Source organism: Acipenser ruthenus, chromosome 10 (assembly GCF_902713425.1).
Source record: "Acipenser ruthenus chromosome 10, fAciRut3.2 maternal haplotype, whole genome shotgun sequence".
Lineage (NCBI taxonomy): Eukaryota > Metazoa > Chordata > Actinopteri > Acipenseriformes > Acipenseridae > Acipenser > Acipenser ruthenus.
In genome coordinates this window covers 1081476-1108928 of record NC_081198.1, presented here as the reverse complement: position 1 = coordinate 1108928, position 27453 = coordinate 1081476, and the positions used below count along the sequence as shown (strand labels likewise).

General features: G+C 43.5%; 3 protein-coding genes across 5 annotated transcripts; 1 reads left to right on the top strand and 2 right to left on the bottom strand.

Moving 5' to 3' along the window:
• Nucleotides 1-95: 95 nt before the first annotated feature.
• Nucleotides 96-4623, bottom strand: LOC117417420 (pre-mRNA-splicing factor 38A). The gene is made up of 10 exons (XM_034029564.3): nucleotides 4419-4623; nucleotides 3363-3522; nucleotides 3055-3176; nucleotides 2744-2829; nucleotides 2524-2631; nucleotides 1861-1967; nucleotides 1233-1259; nucleotides 1010-1101; nucleotides 583-631; nucleotides 96-332 (listed from the first exon to the last, which is right to left on the bottom strand). Exons 1-10 carry the CDS (start codon nucleotides 4546-4548, stop codon nucleotides 290-292), a joined length of 924 nt encoding a protein of 307 aa, XP_033885455.1. The 5' UTR covers nucleotides 4549-4623; the 3' UTR covers nucleotides 96-289.
• Nucleotides 4624-4672: 49 nt separating this feature from the next.
• On the top strand, nucleotides 4673-17527 carry LOC117405418 (origin recognition complex subunit 1-like). Of its 2 annotated transcripts, XM_059031444.1 has the most exons (19): nucleotides 4673-4953; nucleotides 5399-5508; nucleotides 5895-6019; nucleotides 6809-6987; nucleotides 7871-8222; nucleotides 8817-9120; nucleotides 9672-9791; nucleotides 10296-10355; nucleotides 10742-10843; nucleotides 11548-11809; nucleotides 12197-12303; nucleotides 12460-12561; nucleotides 12679-12850; nucleotides 13458-13565; nucleotides 14319-14468; nucleotides 14962-15081; nucleotides 15689-15855; nucleotides 16260-16347; nucleotides 16696-17527. In XM_059031444.1, the coding sequence occupies exons 2-19, from the start codon at nucleotides 5411-5413 to the stop codon at nucleotides 16888-16890; spliced, it is 2811 nt and encodes a 936-aa protein (XP_058887427.1). In that variant the 5' UTR covers nucleotides 4673-4953; nucleotides 5399-5410; the 3' UTR covers nucleotides 16891-17527. The 2 variants fall into 2 exon arrangements, with proteins under 2 accessions (XP_058887427.1, XP_058887428.1); XM_059031445.1 differs by lacking the exon at nucleotides 9672-9791.
• A 565-nt stretch (nucleotides 17528-18092) lies between these two features.
• Nucleotides 18093-25067, bottom strand: LOC117404240 (thrombopoietin receptor-like). Of its 2 annotated transcripts, none has more exons than XM_059031447.1 (9): nucleotides 24786-25067; nucleotides 22617-22737; nucleotides 22263-22438; nucleotides 21570-21703; nucleotides 21072-21210; nucleotides 20267-20375; nucleotides 19953-20107; nucleotides 19660-19802; nucleotides 18093-19542 (listed from the first exon to the last, which is right to left on the bottom strand). In XM_059031447.1, exons 1-9 carry the CDS (start codon nucleotides 24889-24891, stop codon nucleotides 19537-19539), a joined length of 1089 nt encoding a protein of 362 aa, XP_058887430.1. In that variant the 5' UTR covers nucleotides 24892-25067; the 3' UTR covers nucleotides 18093-19536. The 2 variants fall into 2 exon arrangements, with proteins under 2 accessions (XP_058887430.1, XP_058887429.1); XM_059031446.1 differs by having other exon boundaries at nucleotides 18095-19550; nucleotides 24786-25066.
• Between the last annotated feature and the right edge of the window lie 2386 nt (nucleotides 25068-27453).

Sequence of the window (27453 nt, the reverse complement as noted above, 5' to 3'; positions counted from 1 at the left end):
ACTGGAGTAAAAAGTGTGCAGGGGAAAGTGACTTCCTAAAAAAAGTGATGTTATTATAAGCAAGTAAATATAGAGAAGAAAGCACAGATTCAATGTTAAGGGTAAAAATAACTGACTTTTTATTAAACCTGAAGTCATCAGTTTGATAAAATCGGTCAAACCTGAAAATTCATACAAAAAAAAAAAAAAAGCACCACCCGATCCATAGAGAATCCTGGAATAACTTTCAACGAAAGGTCCAGTATGTACAAAACAGGTCCGAGTCCAGAAATCCAGTTGTGAGAAATCCTCATTCGTTTCCTCTGCGACTCTTTTTGTGACTCTTCTTTGATCTTAAACACACAAAAAGGGATATTTTAGTATGTGCTCTGCCAACTTCCTTCTTTAAAGAAAACACAAAGATTCACTTTCTTCTGCACCTTCGCTACACCAGTAGCACATTACACAGGGATTCTAGACAGAAATGGAAACGCAGTACTGCACCCAAAGTGTGCCTACATTAGATGAATATCCCCCACCAGCTTCACGTGCTGCTAATTCATTACATACATTAGGCCCAAGAAGTGAGATTGAGCCAATTACCTTTCTGGAGACTTGGAGTGGCTTCTGTGTCTGTGGCTTCTGTGGTGTCCTGATTTAAAGAGGGGGGGAGAGGGGGGTACAATATATTAAAACAGAAGCTTCAGAACCCTAAGAGAAGCTCATCTTTCTCATCCAGTACAAGTCTACACACTAGCTTAGAGGCGACTTCTCAACCGTGACTCTAAAGCAACTGGACAAATTACATGCTGCTTTTCCAACCTCCAACACAAAACTCCTGACTGCAGCAAACAAGCCGAATTTTAGTTAGACTTTGATATGCGAGTTGCAGGGTTTCCTTTACTTTGGTATTGTTTTTAACCCACTGCACCACAGTTCACTTGTGATGTAGCACCAGTTCTTATCTGCTTAGATGGAAGCAAAGCTCAGAAGTTTAGACTGCGGTAACGGTGGTTGGGTTGAGCCCTACCTGGTGACTTGGAGCGGTGCCGCCTCTCTCTGGATCTGCTGCGGTGGCGACGAGGGCTCTTGCTGCGGTGTCTGTCTCGACGGGGTGAAGGGCTAGGGGGCGGAAAAAAAAAAACTTAAAATAAAAAGTACAATCTCTATGTGCGTGTGTGTGTGTGTGTGTGTGTGATATAGATTTGGTTGTTAACTCTTTATTTTAACAAAGTAAATCATAAGCAGCTTACCTGCGTCTCTTAGGTGACCTGCTACGCCTGTAAAAACAAATGCAAAACAAGCTTGAATCTTACACAGACAGCATGCTAAAAATATATCACAGCAAATTCATTGAGAAGAGGAAAGCAACACACACAATTACACCTTTTACATTTACGTACACAACTAAATATCTTGTGATTTTAGTCTTGTTCCCACAAACCCTTGCATTTAGATGAATTATTTCTCCTTTTACAAATTCCATTGATCTTGATCTTATTCAGAAGTAAAGACCTCAAAGTGCTTCAGCTAATGAAGGGCTTCGGAGACTGCTGTTTTACTCCGGGACAACCATGTTTTTCTACTAAATCAGGAATAGGATTGTAAATTGTAATCCTGTGGAGGCATAACAATTACTGTTGAGTGGTTGCCTAATGCACAAATAAAAAATAAGAGATGGGAGATCATGGATTGAAATGAGACTCCCACTGCACAGCAGTTTGATTCCTGGTTTTACTAGGAGTTTAACAACACACACCCAAGCTCATTACCTATACACTGTGGCTAATCGAGCTCGTATTATAACCTGGAATGGGTCAAACCGCTATGTAATAGGAGTCTTATTCCCCGATGCCTGGGAGAGATAACAGAAGGCTGTACCGTCGAGGGGAGCGGCTGCGTCTGTAGCGAGGCGAGGGAGATCTGCGTGACCGCTCCGTGTCCCGGTAACTCCTGCGGTGTGGCTCCTGGGACTGCCCTCTCTCGGGCTGGAGAACAAGAACGCTGTTAGTGAGGCAGACTCCAACATGATGTAAAGAACAGTATGTAAAACTTCTTACAGGGGCACACAAAAACAAATGACAGGTTTACAGATGAAAATGCATTTACACCCCTGTCCAGCAGTCAACTGAGTCGATTCATTTGATCTAAACCCTGATGGATCCAAATTCCGCCACTGCCGTTCAAAGGATTTCAAAAGAAGAGACTTTGTGAAAATAAACATGGCGTGTCTCTGTGTACAGTGCCTTTAAAATCAGGCATGGAAATAAGCCATTGCCAGCGGTATGATCCATTTCTGGTTGCACTAGGCGTTTAATAAGACACACCTCAACTTGTTACCTACACACTGTGGCTAATCAAGCTGGTATTAATCTGGAATGGGTGAAAACACTATGACACAGGAGTCTTATTTCCATCCCTGAAAATAAACAAAAATAGGGTGCTGGCATTTTACTTTAACTCAGGAGCCCATTATGACAGTCTGACTGAACGGAGAAACAGAATTTCATTTGGCAGTGAAGTTTCTTTTTTTTCCCCACCCACCTTCTCCTCCTCCTCTTCCTCCTCGCTGGTCTCCACCTCATCCAGATCTTCTTCCAGAGCACTGACCCGTGTATCCAGCAGCTCTGCCTCCTCCAGAACCTGCCGCTTCTGAGAGGAGAATGCAGGCAGCAGTCATGGGCACAGGATCATACAGACAAGTAGGCAGACAGGAACAATGGTACAGGAGCACATACACAAAGGTTATAGCCACATGACCTACCTGTAGCCTGGGTAGAATGATGTCACACATTCGCTCGCTGTGCAGCAATTCATCAATGAACTCATCCACATGCATCAATTCAAACTCTTTAAAGGAAAGACACAAAAAGAAGGTGGTATTAAGCATGCCTTAAATTACTTTGACATGAAGAAAGAGAAATCAACAATTAAACATAACATGTCTACATCCAGGAAGGCAGGTGATGTTCCTTTGTGAATAGGAAGAGATTCAACACTAAATACTGTAAACAATTGCTTCCTGCTGATCAATACAAAGCATGTGGACTGCAGAGAAGCAGAAAGCAAGCCTACCTCCGTTTCGGTTCTGACTCTTGATTTTCCTGTAGTCATTGTACAGAGGCTCCAGGTACTTATAACAATCCACTGAAGAGCCGGTCAGTCTCATGTACATGGCTCCGAGCAAGCGGACATACCTGGAGACAAAGGAAGGCTCAGTTACACTTACATGTCTCCACTCCTCAAAGCTATTAAACTAGGCAGAGACACACCCCAGTCCTTTTACTGTCTTTACTTAAGAGTGAAAAATGCCAGACAGCTGCATTATGTTTTTCGTGCCACGTTTCCCTCGCTTCATGAAACGTATGACTCCAGCCACGTACTTGAAATCCTCGTTCTTTATGAACTCCACTATGATGTCCTTCTCTGGCTGGATCTGGAGCATCTTCAGGGCCAAGCACAGGAAAGGCGTTGGCTTAATGTTTCCTCCGAAAACACCGCCCACAAACTTGAGCTCCATAGCTTTATCCACCACCAGCTCAGCTAACAAACCAAACAAAAAACAAAGCAACATTATAATCCTGCCGTCACCACAATGATGCTTTAAACTCTGTTACACGTGTCCACATGAGAGTTCAAAAAAACAGGGATGGAAATAAGACTCCTATTGCATAGCAGTTTCATAGAAGAGCTTCATTAGCCACAAGCTCAGGTGCATCTTAATAAACTCATAGCAACCAGGAATGGATCAAAACGCTATGCAACGGGAGTCTTATTTTCATCAGAGTATTCTTAATACACTGACTGAACATATTACTGTTTTGTAAAGCAACTATTTACAATGTAATATAAGCAACAGATTCTGCTATTTTCTCAATCACTTGTAGACATGGCAAAAAAATGCACGTCTATTTGTACCGTGCACCAACAATGTTTTAACACTACAGTTAGTAACTGCATCTAGTTTGTGTGCAATGTTTTAACACTACAGTTAGTAACTGCATCTAGTTTGTGTGCAATGTTTTAACACTACAGTTAGTAACGGCAGCTAGTTTCCTATGGTGTTATTTAATGCCCTCCGTGGAAAATCTATCTGCCGCTCTAACACAGTAAGACACTGAGTTTGGTTTGCTACTGGCCAATAAGCCCACGTCTCTGATTACTTCACGATGCAACGTAGCATGCGTTAATACTCCCGGAGCGATCACACGGGTTTTGGAGCGGGCGTTACTTGGTACAGTAATATAACTGATAGTTGCACGCTGCTATAGTGTTGGTAGTGCATCACCACGTACTAATCTACAATTTCGCGTCTAAGATTCTTAGTAAGAACCGACAGTACACAGTGGCTGGCAGTAGCATTGGTCTCCCCCATCGCACGCCCGTGTGTCAGTTTCTGATCCATATTAAAACACACTTCTCTCTTCCACATCACTCACCGGTCAGCCCGAAGCATTCCTCCTTCCAGTACTTCGACTCATAGATGCGAGTACGGATGATTTTCTCCACCAGATACTGCGGGTTTGTTCCATGAATGCTGTTCGCATCCTTTACTGTCCTGTTCGCCATCTTTACCCCCCCAAGAAAATTACCAACAGAACCTCTTCCGTCGCACGGCACTTCACTTCCTGAAGTTTGAAGTTCGACGCCTGGCCCTAATCACATGATGAGGGTTGACATCCCTCGACACGCCTCCTGGTCCTGGACGATGTCACGGTCTGCAGTGTTTCTGCCGCGGGAAAATGTGACTTGTACGGACCTTAGAGGAAGTTAGACGATTAACTAACTGCACAGATCGGTTATTAAATTATACTTGATGTGTTTGCGTGACTGGAGCTGAGTTACGTGCGGATGTATTTTAACAGTTGCACTTGAAGATTATTAAAGTGTTTTACTTTTTCCACTGCGATAGTGTTTTTGTGTTCTAGGCTGCATCTCAGTATCTTCAGTTTTATTTCACTTTACCACTGCTTTGTGAGTATGCCAAGACTTTTTCATGCAGTAATACAATTGTATTCATTCTTTGCAAGTTAGATTGAGTTGATGCGTGTTACTGTTTTTTTTTTGTTTGTTTGTTTTTTGTAATGTAACCTGATTTTGCACACTGTAAACATGCACTGTTTGTTCATCTAACTACGTACATTAAATGAATGCTCACACCTACACTTTTAAACGACAGGCTGTGTCGACAATAGACAGCTAGTAAAACAATTCATCCAGCATAATGTGTGCGCATCGCCAGATATAAGTAAATCTGTACAGGTTTTTACAATGTTTAGTAGAAGTTAGCCCGGAGAGTTTCCGGCAGCTGTTTGTTTTGCTGTCCTGGTGCTCCAGTATGTGGTGTTCCTCCAGACAGGGTTAAATCAGGACTGGGAGACGCAGCACTGATGCAAATCTACTTTCTGCTTCCCCACAGGAGAAAAGAAGGATGAGCCGCTACTTTACAAGACTGAAGAAAAGACGAGTGTATTCCTGGATTGGGAGGCCATCCACCATAGACAGGAAACTTAAACACGTGTTTTATGAGTGAGTCGTGGGAATTCATTTTACTCTGCATGTGAAACTAAACAACTACAGAGTTCTCGCTTTGTCATAGAATAAGGAACATGCTTACATTGAACATAAGCAGAGTCAGAAGGGCAACTGAATAAGTGCAGGAAGCAGAGATGGAAATAAGACTCCCACTGTATAGCAGTTTGATCCATTCCTGGTTTTACTAGGAGTTTAATAAGACACACCTGAGCTTGTTACCTATACACTGGGGCAAAGCTCGTAGTAAAACCTGCAATGGGTGAAACTACAATCGGAGTCTGAGGGTCCTGTCAAAACTTAGAGAGGTTTGCTGGTAATGCTGTGGAAATTATTTCATAGTAGAGCACTTTGTCTAACTTTGCATTTGTTTTCCTCTGAAGGGGTTTATGTATTAAAACTGATGGGAATGCTAACACCGGCTGCATCAGGCCCGGGCACTATATCCTGATTGAAGGAGATGAAGACCGATCCTATGTAGCAAAGCTCCTCAAACTGTATGACGATGGTGAGCCCCTTGTCTAAATCTAATCCTTCTATGTGTGCAATGCCACTTCATCTGAATCTAATCCTTCTATGTGTGCAATGCCACTTCATCTGAATCTAATCCTTCTGTGTGTGCAATGCCACTTCATCTAAATCTAATCCTTCTGTGTGTGCAATGCCACTTCATCTAAATCTAATCCTTCTATGTGTGCAATGCCACTTCATCTGAATCTAATCCTTCTGTGTGTGCAATGCCACTTCATCTGAATCTAATCCTTCTGTGTGTGCAATGCCACTTCATCTGAATCTAATCCTTCTATGTGTGCAATGCCACTTCATCTGAATCTAATCCTTCTGTGTGTGCAATGCCACTTCATCTAAATCTAATCCTTCTGTGTGTGCAATGCCACTTCATCTAAATCTAATCCTTCTGTGTGTGCAATGCCACTTCATCTAAATCTAATCCTCTGTGTGTGCAGTGCCACTTCATCTAAATCTAATCCTTCTGTGTGTGCAATGCCAGTTCATCTAAATCTAATCCTTCTGTGTGTGCAATGCCACTTCATCTAAATCTGCAGTGTATAGGTAACAAGCTCAGGTGTGTCTTATTAAACTCACAGTAAAACCAGGAATGGATCAAACTGCTATGCAATGAGTCATTTCCATCCCTGTTGTGTACAGTAAACACAGCATGCATCTTTTCTCCAGGTGACTTTACAGTTAAGGCTCATGGTAAAGTGGAATCGCTCTGTGACGCAGTGTCTATTCCCTGTGAGATGTGTAACGCTAGGCTTGTTTTCACTGCTCCCAGGCACTGGCACAAGATCCAGCAAGCATGCAGAGGTGCAGTGGTTCGTCCGGTTCCACGAGGTCCCCCAGAACAAGAGGAAGCAGCTGGGCAGAGACCCCCACCCCAATGAGGTCTTCCTGTACGAGATCCCCAACTGTGACAGTGACATCGACGCAGAGACCATCATCACCACAGTCCAGGTGAGCACCCAGGGACTGCACGCACACTTCAGCCAGGTCAGGGGTGGAAATAAGACACCTACTGCAGAGTAGTGTCATCCATTCCAGGTTTAACTAAAAGCTTGATTAGCCGCAGTGCATAGGTAACAAGCTCAGGTGTGTCTTATTAAAATCATATTGAAACCAGGAATGGATCAAACTGCTCTGCAATGGGTGTGTCCTGCTGGGTTTAATTTTTTTTTTAATAAAAAATATGTATATAGCAATGCCTCCGATTTAGTTGAGCAGATTCAATAAATTAACAAAGGGCTTGCTCAACTCCAAATAACACTTGGAATCTCAGTTTGCAGCTTTCAATTCAGGTGCTTTGATCAGAGAGAAATATTACATATTTCAAGACCATCACCCACTTAACATCTTTAAAAAAAAAAATAATAATAATAATTTATTTCTTCATTTTACATACAAGGTATTCCCAGACCCTGCAGTCCTGATCCCTGCTGACTGCTTGTGATTCTTACAAACCCTGCAGTCCTGATCCCTGCTGACTGCTTGTGATTCTTACAAACCCTGCAGCCCTGATCCCTGCTGACTGTGATTCTTACAAACCCTGCAGTCCTGATCCCTGCTGACTGTGATTCTTACAAACCCTGCAGTCCTGATCCCTGCTGACTGTGATTCTTACAAACCCTGCAGTCTTGATCCCTGCTGCTTGTGATTCTTACAAACCCTGCAGCCCAGATCCCTGCTGACTGCTTGTGATTCTTACAAACCCTGCAGTCATGATCCCTGCTGACTGCTTGTGATTCTTACAAACTCTGCAGTCCTGATCCCTGCTGACTGCTTGTGATTCTTACAAACCCTGCAGCCCTGATCCCTGCTGACTGCTTGTGATTCTTTCAAGGTGCAACACCTGGAGGAGGACTCCCCTTTCCCTGCTGCTCAAAGCCAGGAGAACCCTCTCTATGTCAAGCTGTCCTGGGACGGGAAGAACTTCAGTCCTGTGAATCTGGACCTGCTGCTGCAGAGCGGAGGTAAACCCATGCTGCCAGCTAGCTCCCACACAGACAGCCTGCCCAAACCAGATCTGGAGGTCTCAAGGGGGCTGGCTGTGGACTCTCCAAGCCGACCCACCCGGAGCGCAAGACAGCAGCACAGCTCCACCTCCAAATACTCTCAGTCCAAGGAGCTCAGCGACAGGCAGCCCAGCAATGTGATCTCCACCCCCACCGCGCGCAAGAAGCTTCAGCTCAGCAGTGAGTAGAGCTCTTGAACCCTCCGGCTGTCTGCACGTTGTATCATTCTGCTGTTGCTTCAAAGGCTGGTTTCACAGACTGCAATTAACAGCGCATGGTTAGTGATGATCTGTGTTGGTGAAACCAGCTATAAATTTGTCAAAGCAAAGGTCGGTTAAACACAGTTTTGTTGTCTATATTTGGTGCACAATTGACTAATCTCAGCTGTTTAGTTTGTTTGTTTTGTGCAGTTTTAAAATGTTTTAACTTTGTTGCTTTCATCATTTGTTGCTGCTGCTGGTGCACAGCTTTTGTGCCAATGCATATATGTTTTTTTTTTTTTTCAAATACTTTATTTTATTATTTGAACACAAGTTTTGTATGTTTTACAGTTTCATAGCAAGACAGCGCTGTCATTGCAGGGTTGGAAATAAGACTCGTAAGACTCGACACCTTCCAGGTTTTGCGAGGTGTTTGATTACCCACAGTGCTCAGGTGTGTCTTAACAGACATGAATGGATCAAATTGCACCGGGAGTCGTCTTTCCACACCTGTATTGCCAGGCTTGGTCACAACACCGGTCGAGAGTCCTGATGATTTTGCTTCTGTTCACAGATTCTGTTAAGCCCCCGGGGTCCAAGCTGACCCGGGATGACGTTCTGGCCGAGTTGCTCGACGAGGACAGAGCGGTCAGCTCGCTGGAGGCTGAAGTGACCAGGAGGAGGGCTGTGGCCAGCAAGCCGTCTAGCTCCCCGTCGAAGAAACCTCGAGACCTCTGTATCCGCCTCTCTCCCATTCGTGGCGGCCAGATCACGCAGGACCACCAGCTCGCCAACAGGATCCAGATAGGGCCCCGGCTACAGCCAGAGGAGCTGGTCAAGAGAACACTGAAACGAGAGAGCGGGGCAGAGTCCACAGAGTAAGTACAGGCTCCCACAATTGCACAGCTTTTATTTCAGAACACTATTTTCTCCTAATCTGGTCATTCTTTAATGTTGCTTCTTTATGCTGCAGGGATGGGAATAAGACTCCTATTGCATGGCAGATTCACCCATTCCCGGTTTCTAATACAAGCATGATTAGCCCCTGGGTGTAGGTAACAAGCTCATAGTAAAACCAGGAATGGAGCAAACTGCTATGCAGTGGGAGTCTCACTTCCATCCCGGAGCTGTCTCTGATGTTTTTCGTGATTCTTCTTAAGCTGTTTTCTAGATATGAGACACATGAAAGTGTATTGTGAAGGTGTTGAAAAATGCAAGGTGGCGTTATGTACCTTACCTTCCCACGAGTAATTCAGTAACTATTCACCAGGACAGGCTAGCCAATATGTAATCTGCACTGCAAGTGCGTTGAGGCAGAATGGCGCAGTGTTCAAGTCCAGGATTAGTGCTGAACAGGGTCTGGGAAAGAGGCAGGGCTGTCTCTTGTGGGAGCAGCCCAGTAAGTGCTGTGTCGGTTGGATTGTTTCAGGGATTTAGCTGGGATCTCCCCTCTGGAAAGTAAGGTGCCTGAGGGCTGGACAAGGGGGTCAAACCCCCCCCGTAAGAAAGAAGCGACCCCAAGAAAAAGCAGTGTGAAATCACAGAGAAAGTAAGCGTGCAGCGTGCAGAGCCACTGCTGTGCTCTAGGTGGGGTTGCACGGGTGTCTTAACAAGGGCTGGGAAGTTTGATCCCTTTCATGCATGAAAACAGCTGAAAGAAAACATTTGAAGTAGTTTTGAACAAAGATAAATATTACATGTTACAAGAAGAGTTTTTATCCATCCCAATATGAGGTCTCCATGCATGAAAGGGTTAATCATGCACAGTGTTTTAAGATAAATAAGTGCGCTGTAGAAACTGCAACAATTAAGGGTGAAAATCATCTTATTTATGTTTATCTGTGGGAAGACCTTGGTTAGCATTGACATGTAAACGGTGCACAACTACGGCTGTTGAACAAATAATTGTAAACACTGGTTATATACTGTATAGTACGCACTTTACATCTCCCTGAGGGGCTAAACTGCACATTGAACTGATCATTTATATATATATGAGAAGGGTTCTGTTATTTTGGGAGGAATTAAATATTGTATTTTCTTTTTCCACCAGAGGTGAGACTCCCTCGAAGAGAAAAGACTCAATCAAAAAAGATGCACCTCTCGATATTCTGTGAGTGATTCAGGATTTCATTCTCCTGTCTCTGCTGGTCTGTCCCTTTTTTCACCACTGTCCTTAAAATCAGGACTGATGCCTACTGGCCTCCTAATGCTGCTCCGTCACAATTATTTGAGCCTGTGCACTCACAGACAGACGGTCCTCTTAATCACACAGCACCAGAAGGAGAAGTAAAATGTGTGTAAAATGGAGACATTCTCGGATTATAGCCTAATGCAATTCAAAACGTCTGTAGGAGGCTGGGAGCGTTAACCCAGCCCAGTCCTGGAGTGTGTGATAAAAGCCTGGTGAAGCTGCTGTACAATGAAAAGGCCACCCTGAGCCACACTGCTTATTTACCTCTTGTGTCTTTCTAGTGAATTGTTTTTTGTTCTGCCCAGGATTGAGGATGGCGGAGAGGCGGGGGGGCCTGTGGTGACGATGACCCCGAGGTCCAGGAGGAAATCTGCGCAGGTCTCTTCCGCTCGCATTCGGCAGCAACTGTAAGTCCTGAGATCCCAAACACCCGTGCAACACTCAATTGGACCGTAACCCATGAAGTGCCATTGCCCTCGTCTGAGGACAGGCTACTTTGTTACTTTTTTTTTTAGTATTTTTAACTGGCATTTACCTGTTATTTAAATGTTCTCTTTAAATAATAATAATAATAATAATTTATTTCTTAGCAGACGCCCTTATCCAGGGTGACTTACAAGATATCACATTATTTTTACATACAATTACCCTTTTATACTGCTGGGTTTTTACTGGAGCAATCTAGGTAAAGTACCTTGCTCAAGGGTACAGCAGCAGTGTCCCCACCGGGAATTGAACCTCTGGTCAAGAGTCCAGAGCCCTAACCACTACTCCACACTGCTGCCCGTAAATATGATGTCATGATAACTTACTGTCATTTTGTTAACCGCAAAAGTCTAAAAGCGATGTATCAAATTAAATACATCTTGTGTTCTGATTTTTTTTTTCAAAGGAAACGGTATTTGCTGCTTAATGTGTTAGTCTGCATTTTCAATGCCCGTGCCAGAAGGATGTAAGGGATAAGGATGAATTCAGTGGTGGCTCGTCAGTCATGGGGAGTCAGTAAAGACTGAGACCCCTCTGATTCAGGGAACCCTCGTACCCCGACACTGCGTAAACACAGTGAAGCTGCAGAAGTCATTTCCTGTCTCTCTATTTTTGTCTTTTTTAGAAATTATTTAAACAGGAACCAGAGTACTGACTTTGATGTCGACGATGATGAGGAGGACGTATTCCTGCCTACAAAGAAGGACCTGAGGAGCAGCAGTGAGGAGGAGAGCGAGAGCGAGAGCGAGAGCGAGAGCGAGAGCGTCACGGGCAGGAGGGGCAGCCGCAGTGCTGTGCCCCGTACCCCCAGATCCTCTCGCAAGGCCCCGTCCAGAACACCAGCCAAGACGCCCAACAAAACACCACGCAGAACACCCAGCAAAACGGTACTGTCCGTCCTGTTTGTGCATGTCTTACTCTATAAGCAAGGTCCATTGAAGGCCATTTCCTGTGTAAATCCAGTGCCATTTTATTTAGTGTTTTAAAGGGATATGGAGGAAAGTAGTGAAGTGTGTTTTACCATAACCACACTTCACTACTGTTGAGTACAACGCGGTGCTTGAAATGTCCTTTTTAAATATGCTGTTGTGTTTTATCCACGTTGTGTTTTTATCCATGTGTATTGGGTCATGAATTGTATGGGATACTGCAGTAAACTAGAGAGGTGTAATACATAGAACTTACAGCAGCTATGTAGGTGTGTTTGTAATTGTTTAAATAGACTATTGAGCGTATGTTTTCAGCCAGTAAAACGATCCCTCTCCTCTGTGCAGCCTGTTCCCAGGACACCGCGAACCCCACGGCACGCGACTCCCAGCATTCCCAGCAGGACCCAGCCAGCCAGGAAGCCGGGGAATGTGCTGGAAGAAGCGAGAGCGAGGTGAGCGCATCCTGTAATGTATGTGCCTTTCAGGGGGTCTGTAGTGCGATCATGACCGTGTGTAGAATGAGTTTCTGCTGTCCACGGTGATGTTCCAGTGGGGAGCTTCAGAGTGTCGTTTCTTCAACACCCTGTCTGCCTTCGCTCCTGTTTCAGACTGCACGTCTCCTCCGTGCCGGAGTCCCTGCCCTGCAGAGAGCAGGAGTTCCAGGACATCTTCAACTTTGTGGAGAGCAAAGTCATGGACGGGACTGGAGGGTGCGTGAATCAAACAGAAGCCTACCATTTCATTGTCGTGTCGGGCGCACATTACAGAAGCGCTATTGAAATGCTGCAGATTGTAAAGGACCTCCTGCCTGTGTTTTGTGTTCTCAGGTGCATGTATATCTCAGGTGTGCCGGGCACAGGTAAGACAGCCACCGTTCACGAGGTGATCCGCTGCCTCCACCATGCGGCAGAGCAGGACGAGCTCCCCTCCTTCTGCTTCATCGAGATCAACGGCATGAAAATGACAGAGCCGCACCAGGCCTATGTACAGATACTGCAGGTACACTGCTTACCACAGGAGTTTACACTGTCCTGTTCATGACAATGACAGACCTGCACCAAGTCTACACACAGATACTGCAGGTACACTGCTTACCACACTGCCCTGTTCAGGGATGGAGATAAGACTCCCATTGTACAGCAGATTGATCCATTCCTGGTTTCGCTAGGAGTTTAATATGATACACCTGAACTTGTTACCACTACGCTGAGGCTAATCAAGCACATAATAAAACCTGGAATGGGTGAAACTGCTATGCAATGGGAGTCTTATTTCCATCCCTGCTGTTTACCGAGAATACAGTGTAATGAAATGATAGAACCCTGTGTGTGACGAGAATGCTGTGTAACAAGTATGACACATCTGCCTTGGGTTACCTCCCTTGTATAACGTGTGCTACCATATCAAACATATCAAATATTCTGCTATATAGAAAACGGTTGCCTGAGTATACTGCACATCTTGTATATAATGCGTATCTAACACACACTGCAATGCTGTATTCTCACAACCACGGTAGTTATTGCTCTCTGCAGTTTTGCATTCTGTGAGTTGCCTGATTTTGTTGGGTTTTTTTTTTATTTCTTTATTTTTTGTCTCCTTCCAGATGTTAACCGGGCAGAAGGCCACTGCAGAGCACGCTGCCGCCCTGCTGGAGAAGCGCTTTAGCACCCCCGCCCCTAAGAGAGAGACCACGGTGCTGCTGGTGGACGAGGTAACAGAAACTCCAGGGGGCTACTGAAGAACATTCATTGAAAACTATATCTTATCATAACGTTATTATTATACATGTTAAGTTATTAGAAGTCCATATCGACACATGTATTAGTCGTGTTTGGGTTGTTTGAGTTGAAAATGGAGTTAGTGCTGCTGTAAAAAACTTCACACGACAGAAACAAACAGGGATGGGAGTAACTCCTGTTGCAAAGCAGTTTCACCTATTCCAGGTTACAATACAAGCTTGCCTAGACAGTGTAGAGGTAACAAGCTCAGGTGTGTCTTTTGTTAATCACATAGTAAAACCAGGAGTGGATTAAACTGCTATACAACGGGGATCTCATTTTCATCACTGGACTTGTCTGCTGACCTAGGAATAGGAACTAGCAAGCAACAGTTCAGAGCAATTGAGAGATTTATAGATCTGTGCAGTATATTCTAGTATATTAAATGAATCCCCAAATCCTGTAATTAAATCTTGCCAGGTACTGTAGGTACTGTATATAACACCGCTCAAGGATCATTTTAATGCAAAATCAGTTTCCAATGATGGGATAATGCAAGTGTGGCACTACAGTCTGTCCTGGTCATAGATCAACATGAAGTGTGATCACATGCATGTAGATGTGTGTTGCAGTGCTTGTATCGACATGCTTAACATACAAATCTCTGAATACGCCTTGATTGGACTGAGAAGGGTGGACGCACTGTCTCTTTGGAAGTATTCACCTGTGTCTCCCCCCGTGCACAGCTGGACCTGCTGTGGACTCGGAAGCAGAACGTGATGTACAACCTGTTCGACTGGCCAACACACCGGCAAGCCAAGCTGGTGGTCCTGGCCATCGCCAACACCATGGACCTGCCCGAGAGGATCATGATCAACAGGGTGGCCAGTCGCTTGGTGAGGCAGGAGGGTGAGGGAGGTGGTGGTAAACTAGTGAAGGGAGCATTCATTCTGTAAAATAATATGAATAATAGAGTAATAAAAACAATAACTAAGGTGCAGCACTACATGCTTAGTTACTGCACTGCATTGATAGTATTATTTACTGCCTTTCTATGCAAGGCATTGCAGGGCTGGAAATAAGACTCCCATTGCGTAGCAGTTTGATCCATTCCTGGGCTTGTTACCTGTACACCCGGGGCTAATCAAGCTCCTTCTAAAACCTGGAATGGGTGAAACTGCTAGCTATGCAATCAATCTTATTTCCACCCCTGCATTGATTAGCCTATTTTAAATGTGATTGACACAGGTGTGACTTGATCTGGCACCACTCGGAGCTGTGCTTGTGGAAGCTGCAGTAGTAGATTGCCCCTGGTGTGACTTGATCTGGCACCACTCGGAGCTGTGCTTGTGGAAGTTGCAGTAGTTGATTTGAAGTGTCTCCCTGCAGGGTCTCACCAGGATGTCCTTCCAGCCGTACTCTTACAAGCAGCTGCAGCAGATCATCACCTCACGCCTGAACCGGGTCCGAGCCTTCGAGGATGACGCCCTGCAGCTGGTCTCCAGAAAGGTGTGCGTTTCAGAGCAGCTTCGCTCACCTGTGCAGCGCTGTCGGTTATGAAGCAGCAGAACGAAATGCGCAATTGATAATGTCAGACTAACGTTTATTGCTGTGAGGTACAGGGAAGGAAGTGAGACCCATTGCATAGCAATTTGATCCTTTCCTGGTTTTAATGTGAATTTAATAAGACGCACATGAGCTTGTTACCAGTACACTGGGGCTAATCAAGCTCATAGTAAAACATGGAATGGGTGAAACTGCTATGCAATAGGAGTCTTATTTTCATCCCTGGATTATCTTCAGTAAGTCCTCACACACACTAGGTCTCCTTGTGGGCATTTGACTACATTTAACTAATGTGGAGATTTATTTTACATTTACAAAGGTGTCTCTTGCACATGTATTGCAGTTTTTAGAAAGGAAACTGGTGCGGTTTTAATTTGACCAGCTGCAAGGTTAAATGTAAAAGAAATTATAAAGAAAGGGTGATGGTCGTCATATGGAGTAAGCGACCACAAGGGCGATGCATTTGACATTGCCCTCCCCCTCCTCAAGACTTCACAGTGTGGCTGTGCGAGACCCCTGTCCCCTGACCCCACGCTGTCCTGTCCCGCAGGTGGCGGCTCTGTCTGGGGATGCGCGGCGATGTCTGGATATCTGCCGCAGAGCCACGGAGATCTGTGAGTTCTCCAGCCAGCGCAGCGGCTCGGGGCTGGTGGCAATGAGCCATGTGATGGAGGCCCTGGATGAGATGTTCTCCTCCCCCTACATCACTGCCATCAGGTGACCCACGCTGCCTGCTGCATCCACTTGCTGCATATTAATGTTGTTGGAACTCTCTTTTTTTGGTTGTGTGTGTGTGTGTGTGTAAATTCTACAAGTACCTTTTTAAGGGAACTGTATTCATAAAGCATTAGCACACCAGTACATGTGTAGGACTGCAGTTAATGGTGCACTGATTAGTTTTCAGTACAGCCCCAATGTCCTATATGTTATCTTTGTTGGAAGGTGTTCCAGGTTTGTACAGGAATGGAAATAAGACTCCCACTGTGTAGCAGTTCGAAATATTCCCGGTTTTACTATGATATTAATAGAGCACTCCTGAGATTCTCATCATTTACCTGCATCATGGTTATCTGCATTGCCTGCATACGTTCTGACTTGCATTGCATTCTCTCTGCCTTCAGGTGTGCCTCCGTTCAGGAGCAGATCTTCCTGAAGGCTGTTATTGCTGAGTTCCGCAGGCTGGGGCTGGAAGAGGCTACCTTCCAACAGGTGAGCGAGTGCGTGTGTGCGTGCAAGCAACGTCGTTTCAAGAATGAAGTCACAACGGTTGGGTGAACAGGTAGAATTGCACATTATTTAGTGTAGGGGTAGTTTCTTGAAGCACGGGGAACAGAGTCAAGCAGCTGTTCAGTAGATGCTTTTGCTATATTCAAGCATGACGTTTTTGGCTTCTGCCTCTTACAGGAACTGTAGTACAATAAGAAAAGTGGAGCTTGAGGAGATTACATATTTGCGTTTATTTTGCTATAAACACTCGGAACGCCTGGTCTGTCTGTGTGTGTAATGTGCAGCCTCACAGTCCCATTGTATCTGTTTGTTTTTCTGCCCCTCCCGCAGGTGTTCCGGCAGCACCTGGCTCTGTGCCGCGTCGAGGGCCTCTCGTCGGTCTGCATGTCCGAGGGCCTCGCCACCTGCCTCAGGCTGGGAGCGTGCCGGCTGCTGCTGCTGGAGTCCAGCCACCGGGACCTGCACCTGCGCGTGCGGCTCAACGTGAGCCAGGACGACGTGCTGTATGCGCTCAAGGAGGGCTAGAGAGGGGAGGGGGAGAGTGCCTGGTACTGAGAGGACCAGCACTGGGAGGTTTCAGGACACTGCATAAAGAACTGAGGTTTGACTGGGAATGGATTTTATACTGCCCAACCCTAAAGGTAAAATGAATTTGCGGGACTAATGTTTTGGCGAATGCCTTCAGTAGTGCCGAGCTGAAGAAGCGTGTGGTGTATAGTCGGTATACATTGCAGCTTCAATCAGGGTGCCCCTGCAACCCTGGATATGTACGCTGGGACACCACAGCACTTGTCTTGTACTGGAATTGTGGCACCAGTGGAGGCCTTTATCACTGGTAATTGTTTATGGAAAATATAGTTAAAATGAATAGCTTCTTTAAGAAACTTAACTGAAAAAAACCTGACAGTGCAGCAGTGGCTGTGATGGGCTCTGCTTTCCTGTCACCACTTATTACCTAGGTACTCCTGGCTGCTGTGCAATAAGAGTCTTCTTTCCATCCCTGTGTGTTTCTGTTGTTTCTTTTTAAGTCCCATTTTCAACTCAAACAACTGAAACACAGCTTTTTAATATAGATGTGTGTTTTTCTCAATGTGGTCTTAACTAAAAAAAAAGAATGGACTTGTAATAATTGAATATGTATAATAAAGAAGTTTTAATTAGATATAGTTTCAATTGATCTTCGTAAGTAGTTAATTAGGTGTCTCGATGGAGGGAGGTTCAGATGCCACTTCATATTTCCAGTGTTTACATTTATCCCAACCAATATTTCATCAACCGCACAGCACTGTGCTCATGTATTAGAACACCCCATTGCTTCTGTAGTTCAGCAGTGTGCACATGTATTAGAACACCCCATTGCTTCTGTAGTTTAGCAGTGTGCTCATGTATTAGAACACCCCATTGCTTCTGTAGTTCAGCAGTGTGCTCATGTATTAGAACACCCCATTGCTTCTGTAGTTCAGCAGTGTGCTCATGTATTAGAACACCCCACTGCTTCTGTAGTTCAGCAGTGTGCTCATGTATTAGACACCCCATTGCTTCTGTAGTTCAGCAGTGTGCTCATGTATTCGAACACCCCATTGCTTCTGTAGTTCAGCAGTGTGCTCATGTATTAGAACACCCCATTGCTTCTGTTGATTTGTTGTGCATATGAAATCAAACCACTGGAAATGAAAAATCTTTGGTCACAAATTTTTATTTACAATTTGTAAAATTTTAAAACACTTTTTACCCCCTGCCAAAACTTTGTGGGGAACAAATATATATATTGGATTATAAAATATATACATTGCTAGAAGGCTTGCCATGATACAGTTGTGCACACAGTGACTGAAGGGGATATGGATGTGGAAGGGGATAAGCTCACGCTGTACACAGAACTGCGATGCATTTTCACTCAGTGTTTTATAGGAATTTTGTTTCGTCAAAGTTTCAGCAACAAACACATTAGAACCGCTTGCAGTGGCTGGACTGAAATGGCAAAAAGTGCTGCCGTAATTACAAAAAGAAAAACAAATCACTTTAGAAATGAAAATAAACTGCATTTCCCAAGTTGCAGATCTTGTTATCAAACTTAATATACATCTCATGTGGACTGTTCTAAATTGATCTAAACTTGACAGAAAAATACATACACATGAAGAAACAGTATTCTAAAAGTTTTGTTACCCCCCTCATTATTTGTTGTCTCTAATCTCTATGTACAGTTAAGCATTCCCTGAACACTGACATGTGAATATGTTTTCTGTACATTTTGTTCTATCTACAGTAATAACACATTATTAAAAACAGACTTGAGGGTTCTCTAGAGCAGCGGTTTTCAACCTCTTTTTGAAACTGTACCCATTCTGTCGGGCGGTTTCAGCTAAAGTACCCTCTACAGTTTTGCTCACTGAGTGCCTCCACAATTGCAATGAAAGGCAGAATAATCTGATTAACACATTTTTTTTCCCTGTTTATTTAATATATCATTTTTCACAACAGTCTTGAGCTGACAACTGAACTGCTGGTTTAACACAGAATACCAAACAGTTGGCTTAATTCTTAAAACTTAATTACACGTCATTGGATGCACAGAATTAAAAGACAGTATTTAGGAATCGCTTCGAGAACACTCGTATTCACATTCTATTTGACAAAGTCATTATTCGTAATACAAAAGAGTCTGCACAGTAAATGTTTATCATGTTACCATTTACTTCCCACCTCAGCATAATCGCCAGACGCCTGCTTCACCTATATATCAAATCCACTCAATCGAAATCACACGTGCGTACAGGCGGAAAATGGGACGTGGTAGATTTTGTGTATTTGTTTTCATCTGCTAAACAAAGATTAGATAATTATACACAGTGTTTTAGAGAATATATAACACTGTTAAAAAAAAAACATTATTTTCTTTTATTTTACCTTCATTTTTATTTGTGCAGTTCTATGAGCCTTAGAAGTACCACTGGTTGAAAACCCCTGCCCTAGAGCGCCCCTTAGACCCAGCAGTGTTCAGCTGTACTGTCTGCCCCTAAACCAGTCCTCTGTACAAAATCCTGTGTATATAGTTTGAGATGCGATGGAGACTCCAGGATTGTCTCCAGGATTGCAAGTCTGGTTTAGTTGAGGATTGTCACGTAGTTGAAGGGTCGGCCAGTTTCTGGCGTGGGGTTAGGTAGAGGATCATACCTGAAAAACTTAGAGAACGTGGCCATTATCAAGTGGTTTCTTCTAGAAATGAGTGCTGATTTAAATGTGGCTACATGCAGGTTTCCACAATCGACCCTTCCCCCTCAAGGTATTCACCTTCCATCCACTGTGGTTATCCAGTGAATACCGGATCTGGTAAACCATGTGGTCTGCAAGCTCTGCCACGGCCGGTTCCCACTGATGCCTCAGCTTGCCATCGTTCACTTCACCTGCCAAGTGCTTCGGCGGGGCTGTGAGAACTGAAAACAGCACAGAGAGTTTATAAAGAAAACCTCTTTAAAAGAATTACTGCACCGTGTCCTGAACTGTACCATCTATGAAGTGCACGGACATAAGAAAGGAGATGGCAGAGTACACTGCGGGTTTCCTCTCTCCACCCTGCCACTCACCCATGCGATTCATGCTGATTGGCTCCTTGTAGAAGGTGTGGTTCTGATGCCTTGAGCTGGCATTGACGGTAACGATGATGTCACTGGAGTTCCAGCCCTGGAATGTGCAGGTGTTGGTGACGTCACTGTGGTCACACACTTCCCAGTCACCGTTTCTGATGGGAATTGGGGGAAAAAAAGGACCCCGTATAAATCAACTGACAACAGGGCAGCAAAGCTGATTGCCTTCATCCCTGAGACCCCACTGTACAGGGTATATAGCAGGACCAGCAGAGATTTCATAATGTCAGGTTATCTCCAGTGAGCACTAGTACCTGGACTGGTAATAGAGAGTGTATTGAGTATCCTTCTCCATCTCTTCTGAATTCCAGTTGCAGATAACATACTGGAGATAAGGGGTGAAGCAGTTGAGATGAATTTCATCTATAAAAAGAAGATTACCATTGAGTTACTGAACGTGTCCTGTATTTAGCAAATAGGATATTTAACTAGATCGGGAACCACTTGTTCCTTTGTTTGTATGCAACGTTTTAATCTCTAGCTTATTTGATTTTAAGAATGACTAACCATTTATCATATTGGATTAATAATAATAATACAGTCTGCGTCGCTTTATCACAAGGCGAGACACCTGCGATGTTGACACACCAACTTTCTTTGCAAAAGCAGCCTGAGAAACCACAGGAGAGTATTTGAAAATACTGTATCCCAATTAAACATAAATAGCATTGGGAAGACCCATCTCCCAGTGTTTTATCCCATTTAAGCAGCAATCCCGATTATCAGTATCCCGATTTGGCAGCTCCGGCTGTACGGTATAAAATATTCAGGTACGCTGAAAACAGATTGACTTCCTGTACTGAATTCCAGATTTGTTTAGTTTTTTTAAATGTATTTTTTTCAAGTGTGTCCTGGTATGTGCCCTTTCGTGAGGATTGGGCATCGTATTTTAAATGCAAATACAAGATCTGGAGAGTCCTTGTAGAAAGAAAAAAAAAAAAAAAAAAAAGCAGGTCCTATACAAAAGCATTAGAAGCCAGGTAGGATTATTTCATGATCTTGTGCCTCTTTAGCCTGGTGTGCCTTGTTGCTTGTTCCAGGATTGCTAACGGAACCCACCTGCAGGTCTGGGCACCACAGCGCTCCAAAATCCGTCCCGCGAGCTGCCGTCCGGCTTGGCACGAACTGCAATGTTATATTTCTCACCCGGACTCAGCCCATACAGAGTGTGAACCAGTGACTGTGGCTCGCTTACCTTCTAAAGAAAAAGAAAGTGCGTCAAGAAATGCTAAACAAATTGGACACCTACTGTAAGAATGACTTTTACCTAACTACCTCCCACTCATACATTTTGCTGATGTTCTGATAAACAGCTTCTCTTCAAAAAAGAAGTCTGATGATGCAAAGTTTCCTTTTAGTGCTGCTGTATGATTTTGTCGTGCGCGACTTAACGCTAGCAAACTCTCGACTCATTTCAGCATTGAAGACGTTGAGAAGGACTTGTAATCAAAGCGCTTGCTGGATCTGTTTAGTTTATCTTAACATTTCCAAACGTATGATTCTGTGTTTAAGGTTACGGATGGAAGCTGCAGGTAAGGAATAAGATCTCAGTCTTACCGCTTGTGCTTTGTCAGTGGAGTATTGTATTTCATACTGCAGATTGCCTGGTCTGGGAGCTGTCCACCTCACTTTAAGCTGCTGTGGTTTACCATTCAGAGAAACTGAGACATCGGTTGGTGGGTCTAGCAGAACTGCAAAAAAACAAGCTGGGATTAACAGATTGCCTGCCTGCAAGAGCCAGATAAAGATAAAGGTTGATACATAAATTGGGATTGTGATGATGCTGACAGACACTATGGGGTACCATGTCTTATTCAGCAGTTTATTATGCATGCAGCATGCTTCACTGCGCAACTCGGTCCTTCGACTGTGGAACACCACAGTAAACATCCAAGATGAAATGGGAGGGATCAAATGTAAACTTTCACAGAGGTGATCTTCCACATGATAGGCTGAACTGTAACAGCAGTCCAGCTCCCTAAAGCGGTACCCTTACCAAAGCGAAAGACAAAGAAAAGCCTTCTCATTAGTCTTTCAAAATGTGCAAAATCACTTCTCTGCTCTTATGAAGTGCTGTAGGTTGTAGGAAGGCTTTTTTATTCACATTACAAGCGCTCCAGATAAGGTTTTGAGTCTGGGAGTAACTTACCCTAAAATTTTAACAGTAAAATGTATTTTCAGGAGGTAAAATGCAACATTACCTTAAAGTCATGAGTAATCACAATAAATGCTGTACAATCTTTACTGTACCTTGGTTCTCCACATTCACCACGCGCTCGTAGACAGGCTCGTTTGTCCCGGACTCCGTCACTTTGATTTGTGCTTCTACAAACAGGTAAACATCTTCAGGAGGGAACGAGCAAACGTGAAGCCCTGTGTCTGGGTCCACTCTCTGATGGGTAAGTGTGCATTTCTTTTCCTCTTCTCTGGGAGGAAAAAAGGTTTTTCCCTCATTTCAGAAATGTTTGATTGTGTATATGTGCTTGCTTAAGAGATACAACACAAAGCTGCATTGTAATACACTGGTTGCATGTTATACATGGTGACACCTTATATTCAGACAGTTACGGTACTTTTTTCACACCGTTCAGCTCCAGTACTCACCCCTCATATTCATAATAGAAATCGTATGAAGTGATATTGCTGCCTTTCCAAAAACAAGTCAGGTCTTTGTCCGCTCGGGTGAAGCATTTGGGATCTTTATCATCAGCAAGCAGAGAGATTTCTTTGATTAAAAAAATAATAATTAATTAAAAAAAATTCTTGCAATTTTAAAATCACATGAAATGCAAAGAAACAGCATTTCAAGCAGGGTGGCGCTAGCGTTTCAGCAACCCAACCGAAGATGTGTGTGTTTTAAAATAAAATACCAAACAGAACGAAATTTCAATGTACTATCTGTAATATGAGAGAATTGGTCAGGGGTCTGAATACTTTTGCAAGGCACTGTATATATATATATATATATATATATATATATATATATATATATTTCAGTGTCCTGGGTCTGAATACTTTTGCAAGGCACTGATATATATATATATATATATATATATATATATATATAGATATATATAGATATAGATATATATAGATATATATATATAGATATATATATATATACAGTGCCTTGCAAAAGTATTCAGACCCAGGACACTGAAATGGATTTTCAAGCGCTGACGCGCTATTTTTAATAAACACAAAATAAAACAAAACACACAAAATAAACACCTAGCTCTGTACGAGCACTAACTAACACACAGGAACACCCTGACTAACACGGGACAGCTAAGCTGTTTTCCCGACCTTTCCAAAACACCCGGTTTAAAACCGCACTTACTTCTTTCCTGCTCTTCAATGGCTACTCGGAGACAGAGCACCTCTTCTGCCTCCTTCTACTCAGCAGCCCCGAGTAGACTGCCTGCTCTCCTTTTAAACCCCGCACCTGGGTCCAATTCCCCAATAACGCCCAGGTGCGGATGATAATTAATAATAAAACAATTAAACTAAACAATAATTCAATTACGAAATCAATTAGAAAATTAAATGAAACAATAAAGCAACACAATACAAATCAAACAAAAAGGTGCATTTTCACATGTTTTTTTTCTTTTTTTTTTCTTTGCAGGGAGGTTTTAACCCCCTCCCTGCCGTCTCTCACAACCCGCTATATTACTATATATATATATATATATATATATATATATATATATATATATATATCACAGCTATCGCAGCAGCATTAGGGTGTTCATACCGGCGATTGGTGGCTGTATCACGATGAGAGGCCCTCTGTTAACCTAATGCCATGTGTTACTGCTGAATTAACATTGCAATACAATACAATACAATACAGTGCAATACAATAGAGAATATAAAAGAACATTAAATTGCTTCCTTAAAATGTAGGGCCCATTTATAAATGAATTACAAAAATAGAGGTGATATATATATATATATATATTACTGTCGCTTACTGCAGCGATATGTTGTAGCATGTGTTATCATACTGTTCCTATGATGTATCACTGAAGGCTTAGATTTATGCATGCATGAATGTTAAAGATATATATTTGAGAATATGTTTGTATTATAAGATTGCATGTGTTATTTAAAAATGTAATACAAATATTTATATAAAAAAAAGATTACAGAATGTGTCCATTTCAGGATTTTTGAGATCTGACAAAGCAGCAAACATTGGAAGAACCTACTGTAGCATGATAGATCTCCCGAAAAAGATTATTAGGGAGATCACGAACAGCCACTAAAAAGCCACGTAGACAGAAACGGATGTTTTGCAGCAAACCGAAAATAAAAGTTCATTGTAAGAAATGACTTTGCTATGAATTGAAAAGTAAGTGTTAGTATTGTGCAATTCATGGTAAAAGCTAATTGTACTGAAAAATCAACCAGACCATGTTGAAATCGTAAAGCTTGATAAAAACACAGAAAACACAGGGGGAACTTGCCAGAATCTAATCACAGTAACTGTATTTATCAAAATACAAAATAACAGCAAAATCAGCACTAGCAAAATAATGCTTTATTTTGAACGAAAAAAACTGGGCTAGTTTCTTGTGTTTTGCGCAACAACACAGAAATGAGATTTGTAGTGGAAACGTTTGTCATTGAATCAATTAAGTTTCTGGCTGTGCAAATTAAATTTAGCATGATTGAGTATTTAATAGTTTCAGATGAACAACACCTAACAAAATGATACACACATGATTCCACCCTTTTCTACCAATGCAAATTGAGGATTCATCCTACCTTCCCTCAGCACTCGGAGGGATCCACACGGGGATGTCAATAGCAATGCACAGCTGATCCAAGCAGGGAACATGATCCTGAGTCTCCATGCAAAACGAGGAGCCATTCTTCAACAGGTGCGACTCACCCCATCCAAGCTGCTCTGTGCTACTCTGTTGTGAGACCCTCTGAAAGTGAGTACTATCTCACAAGACTCAGCCTGGCTGATCAGGAAGTGTGGCTGGAGGATTGAGCCTGCTCCCCAGTGAGTGCCCCACAGCTAACCCCTTACCAGCTCACCACACAGACAGCGAGCAGGGTGACAGGGCACAGCAAAACAAAGAAATGAAAGTGCACCTGATTTACTGCCAGGTAAACAGACAGGGTGATACGAATGCTTATCTCACAAGTTGCAGGAGCTTTTTTGGTTGCGTTTTTACTTTGTTGCAGACAACATAACTACAGTTTAAAATGTTCTTCAATTCTAACTTATTCCTCATTATTATTATTATTATTATTATTATTATTATTATTATTATTATTATTATTCCAGGGATGGCAATAAGACTCCTATTGCATAGAAGAGTCACCCATTCCAGGTTTTAATATGTGCTTGATTAGCCGCAGTGTACAGGTAACAAGCTCAGGTCTGTCTTATTAAACTCATAGTAAAACCAGAAATGGATCAAACTTGTATGCAATGGGAGTCTTATTTCCATCCCAGTATTAATTGATATAAACGTTGCCGGATCTAAAACTGTGTATAAAATTGTTAAATAGGACCCCAGGCATGTTGCATATTTTACTGACTGAAATGCAGAAATGAAACTCACATGCGTGGTTTGATTTCATACAATTATTATTATTATTATTATTATTATTATTATTATTATTATTATTATTATTATTATTATTGAACTTGATTTAAAAAGAAGAAACAAAAGGTATATATAAAAACGACATGCTGTGCATGAAACACTTTATTGCTTTAAAGATGTTGTTTGGTTTTTTTTTTTCAGTTTTGGAGTTTAGTTTTGGTGTAAATTAGACTAGAGCAGACTGGGCACTTTTTTTGTATAGGGAAGAGTTGCCTTATATGATTTGCTTAAAAATGTGCACTGTAGAAACATGCTGCCCACTTCAGTAGATTTAGTAGGTTGCCATGGTAACCATACCATAGGATGTAGGGATATCAACACAGACCAGATTTATTTAATGAAATTGTATCAATGAGTGAAAACAATAGCCAATATTGTAGATTTGGTGAATGCCCACATTTCATACCTCCAAGGGCGTTTTAACATAAAACTAGTTAGGTACGTTTCCTTTACCAATTCTGCCAAAAGTATTTCTTTTAGAAGGCTACAGTAGTTCCCCACATTGCAGGCACTCTTGCTTGGTCATTTTGCAGTCACCATGCTTCCCGTATGCATTTACTGTGGTTTACCATGTCTGTTTTTACCATACTTCTCCGCTTATCTGTATTTTGCCATGCTTTCTGCAGGCTCTGGTACACCGCAGTAAACCTTTATAAGCAAATGTCTCAAAACAGGGGCATTTACTGGCAGTGGCTGCTGGGGAGGGAGTGTGAGCGGGGCAGGGAGGGAGGCAGGGAGGGAGGGGAACACCAGCTGTAAGCAGGGGCCAAACACTTGGGCTGTGAAGCTGTAGGACCCTGAGCATGCCCTGAGAGTTAGGGGAGAGGCTGTGAAGCTGTAGGACCCTGAGCCTGCCCTGAGAGTTAGGGGAGAGGCTGTGAAGCTGTAGGACCCTGAGCCTGCCCTGAGAGTTAGGGGAGATGCTATGAAGCTGTAGGACCCTGAGCCTGCCCTGAGAGTTAGGAGAGAGGCTGTGAAGCTGTAGGACCCTGAGCCTGTCCTGAGAGTTAGGGGGGAGGCTGTGAAGCTGTAGGATCCTGAGCCTGCCCTGAGAGTTAGGGGGGAGGCTGTGAAGCTGTAGGACCCTGAGCCTGTCCTGAGAGTTAGGGGGGAGGCTGTGAAGCTGTAGGACCCTGAGCCTGTCCTGAGAGTTAGGGGGGAGGCTGTGAAGCTGTAGGACCCTGAGCCTGCCCTGAGAGTTAGGGGAGAGGCTGTGAAGCTGTAGGACCTTTAGCCTGCCCTGAGAGTTAGGAGAGAGGCTGTGAAGCTGTAGGACCCTGAGCCTGTCCTGAGAGTTAGGGGAGATGCTGTGAAGCTGTAGGACCCTGAGCCTGCCCTGAGAGTTAGGAGAGAGGCTGTGAAGCTGTAGGACCCTGAGCCTGTCCTGAGAGTTAGGGGAGAGGCTGTGAAGCTGTAGGACCCTGAGCCTGCCCTGAGAGTTAGGGGAGATGCAGTGAAGCTGTAGGACCCTGAGCCTGCCCTGAGAGTTAGGGTAGAGGCTGTGAAGCTGTAGGACCCTGAGCCTGTCCTGAGAGTTAGGGGAGATGCAGTGAAGCTGTAGGACCCTGAGCCTGCCCTGAGAGTTAGGGGAGAGGCTGTGGACTGAACCTCGCTGCGCTTCTCTATCTGGATTTGCTTCAGAGAGCACCCCAGGGTGTGAGGAAACGCTGTGGCAGATCAGCGAGGCACAGCAGGGGCAAGTGTTCACAACTCACAGACCGCACGCTTCTTAAAGTTTGAAATGTTTTCTTGACACTTGAGCAACCCGGGGGGGGGGGGGGGGGGGGGCTTGTTATGAGAAAACATCCACA

Coding starts and splice junctions, on each gene's coding strand:
- LOC117405418 (XM_059031444.1), top strand. CDS start 5,411: ATGAGCCGCTACTTTACAAGACTGAAGAAAAGACGAGTGTATTCCTGG. Junction 5,509..5,894: donor CTTAAACACGTGTTTTATGA/GTGAGTCGTGGG, acceptor TTTCCTCTGAAG/GGGTTTATGTATTAAAACTG. Junction 12,562..12,678: donor GTCATGGACGGGACTGGAGG/GTGCGTGAATCA, acceptor TTGTGTTCTCAG/GTGCATGTATATCTCAGGTG.
- LOC117404240 (XM_059031446.1), bottom strand. CDS start 24,891: ATGGCTCCTCGTTTTGCATGGAGACTCAGGATCATGTTCCCTGCTTGG. Junction 22,738..24,785: donor CCTCCGAGTGCTGAGGGAAG/GTAGGATGAATC, acceptor TTTTAATCAAAG/AAATCTCTCTGCTTGCTGAT. Junction 21,704..22,262: donor GGTGAATGTGGAGAACCAAG/GTACAGTAAAGA, acceptor GTTTTTTTGCAG/TTCTGCTAGACCCACCAACC.
- LOC117417420 (XM_034029564.3), bottom strand. CDS start 4,548: ATGGCGAACAGGACAGTAAAGGATGCGAACAGCATTCATGGAACAAAC. Junction 3,177..3,362: donor ATAAAGAACGAGGATTTCAA/GTACGTGGCTGG, acceptor CTTTGTCTCCAG/GTATGTCCGCTTGCTCGGAG. Junction 1,102..1,232: donor AGGTCACCTAAGAGACGCAG/GTAAGCTGCTTA, acceptor TCCGCCCCCTAG/CCCTTCACCCCGTCGAGACA.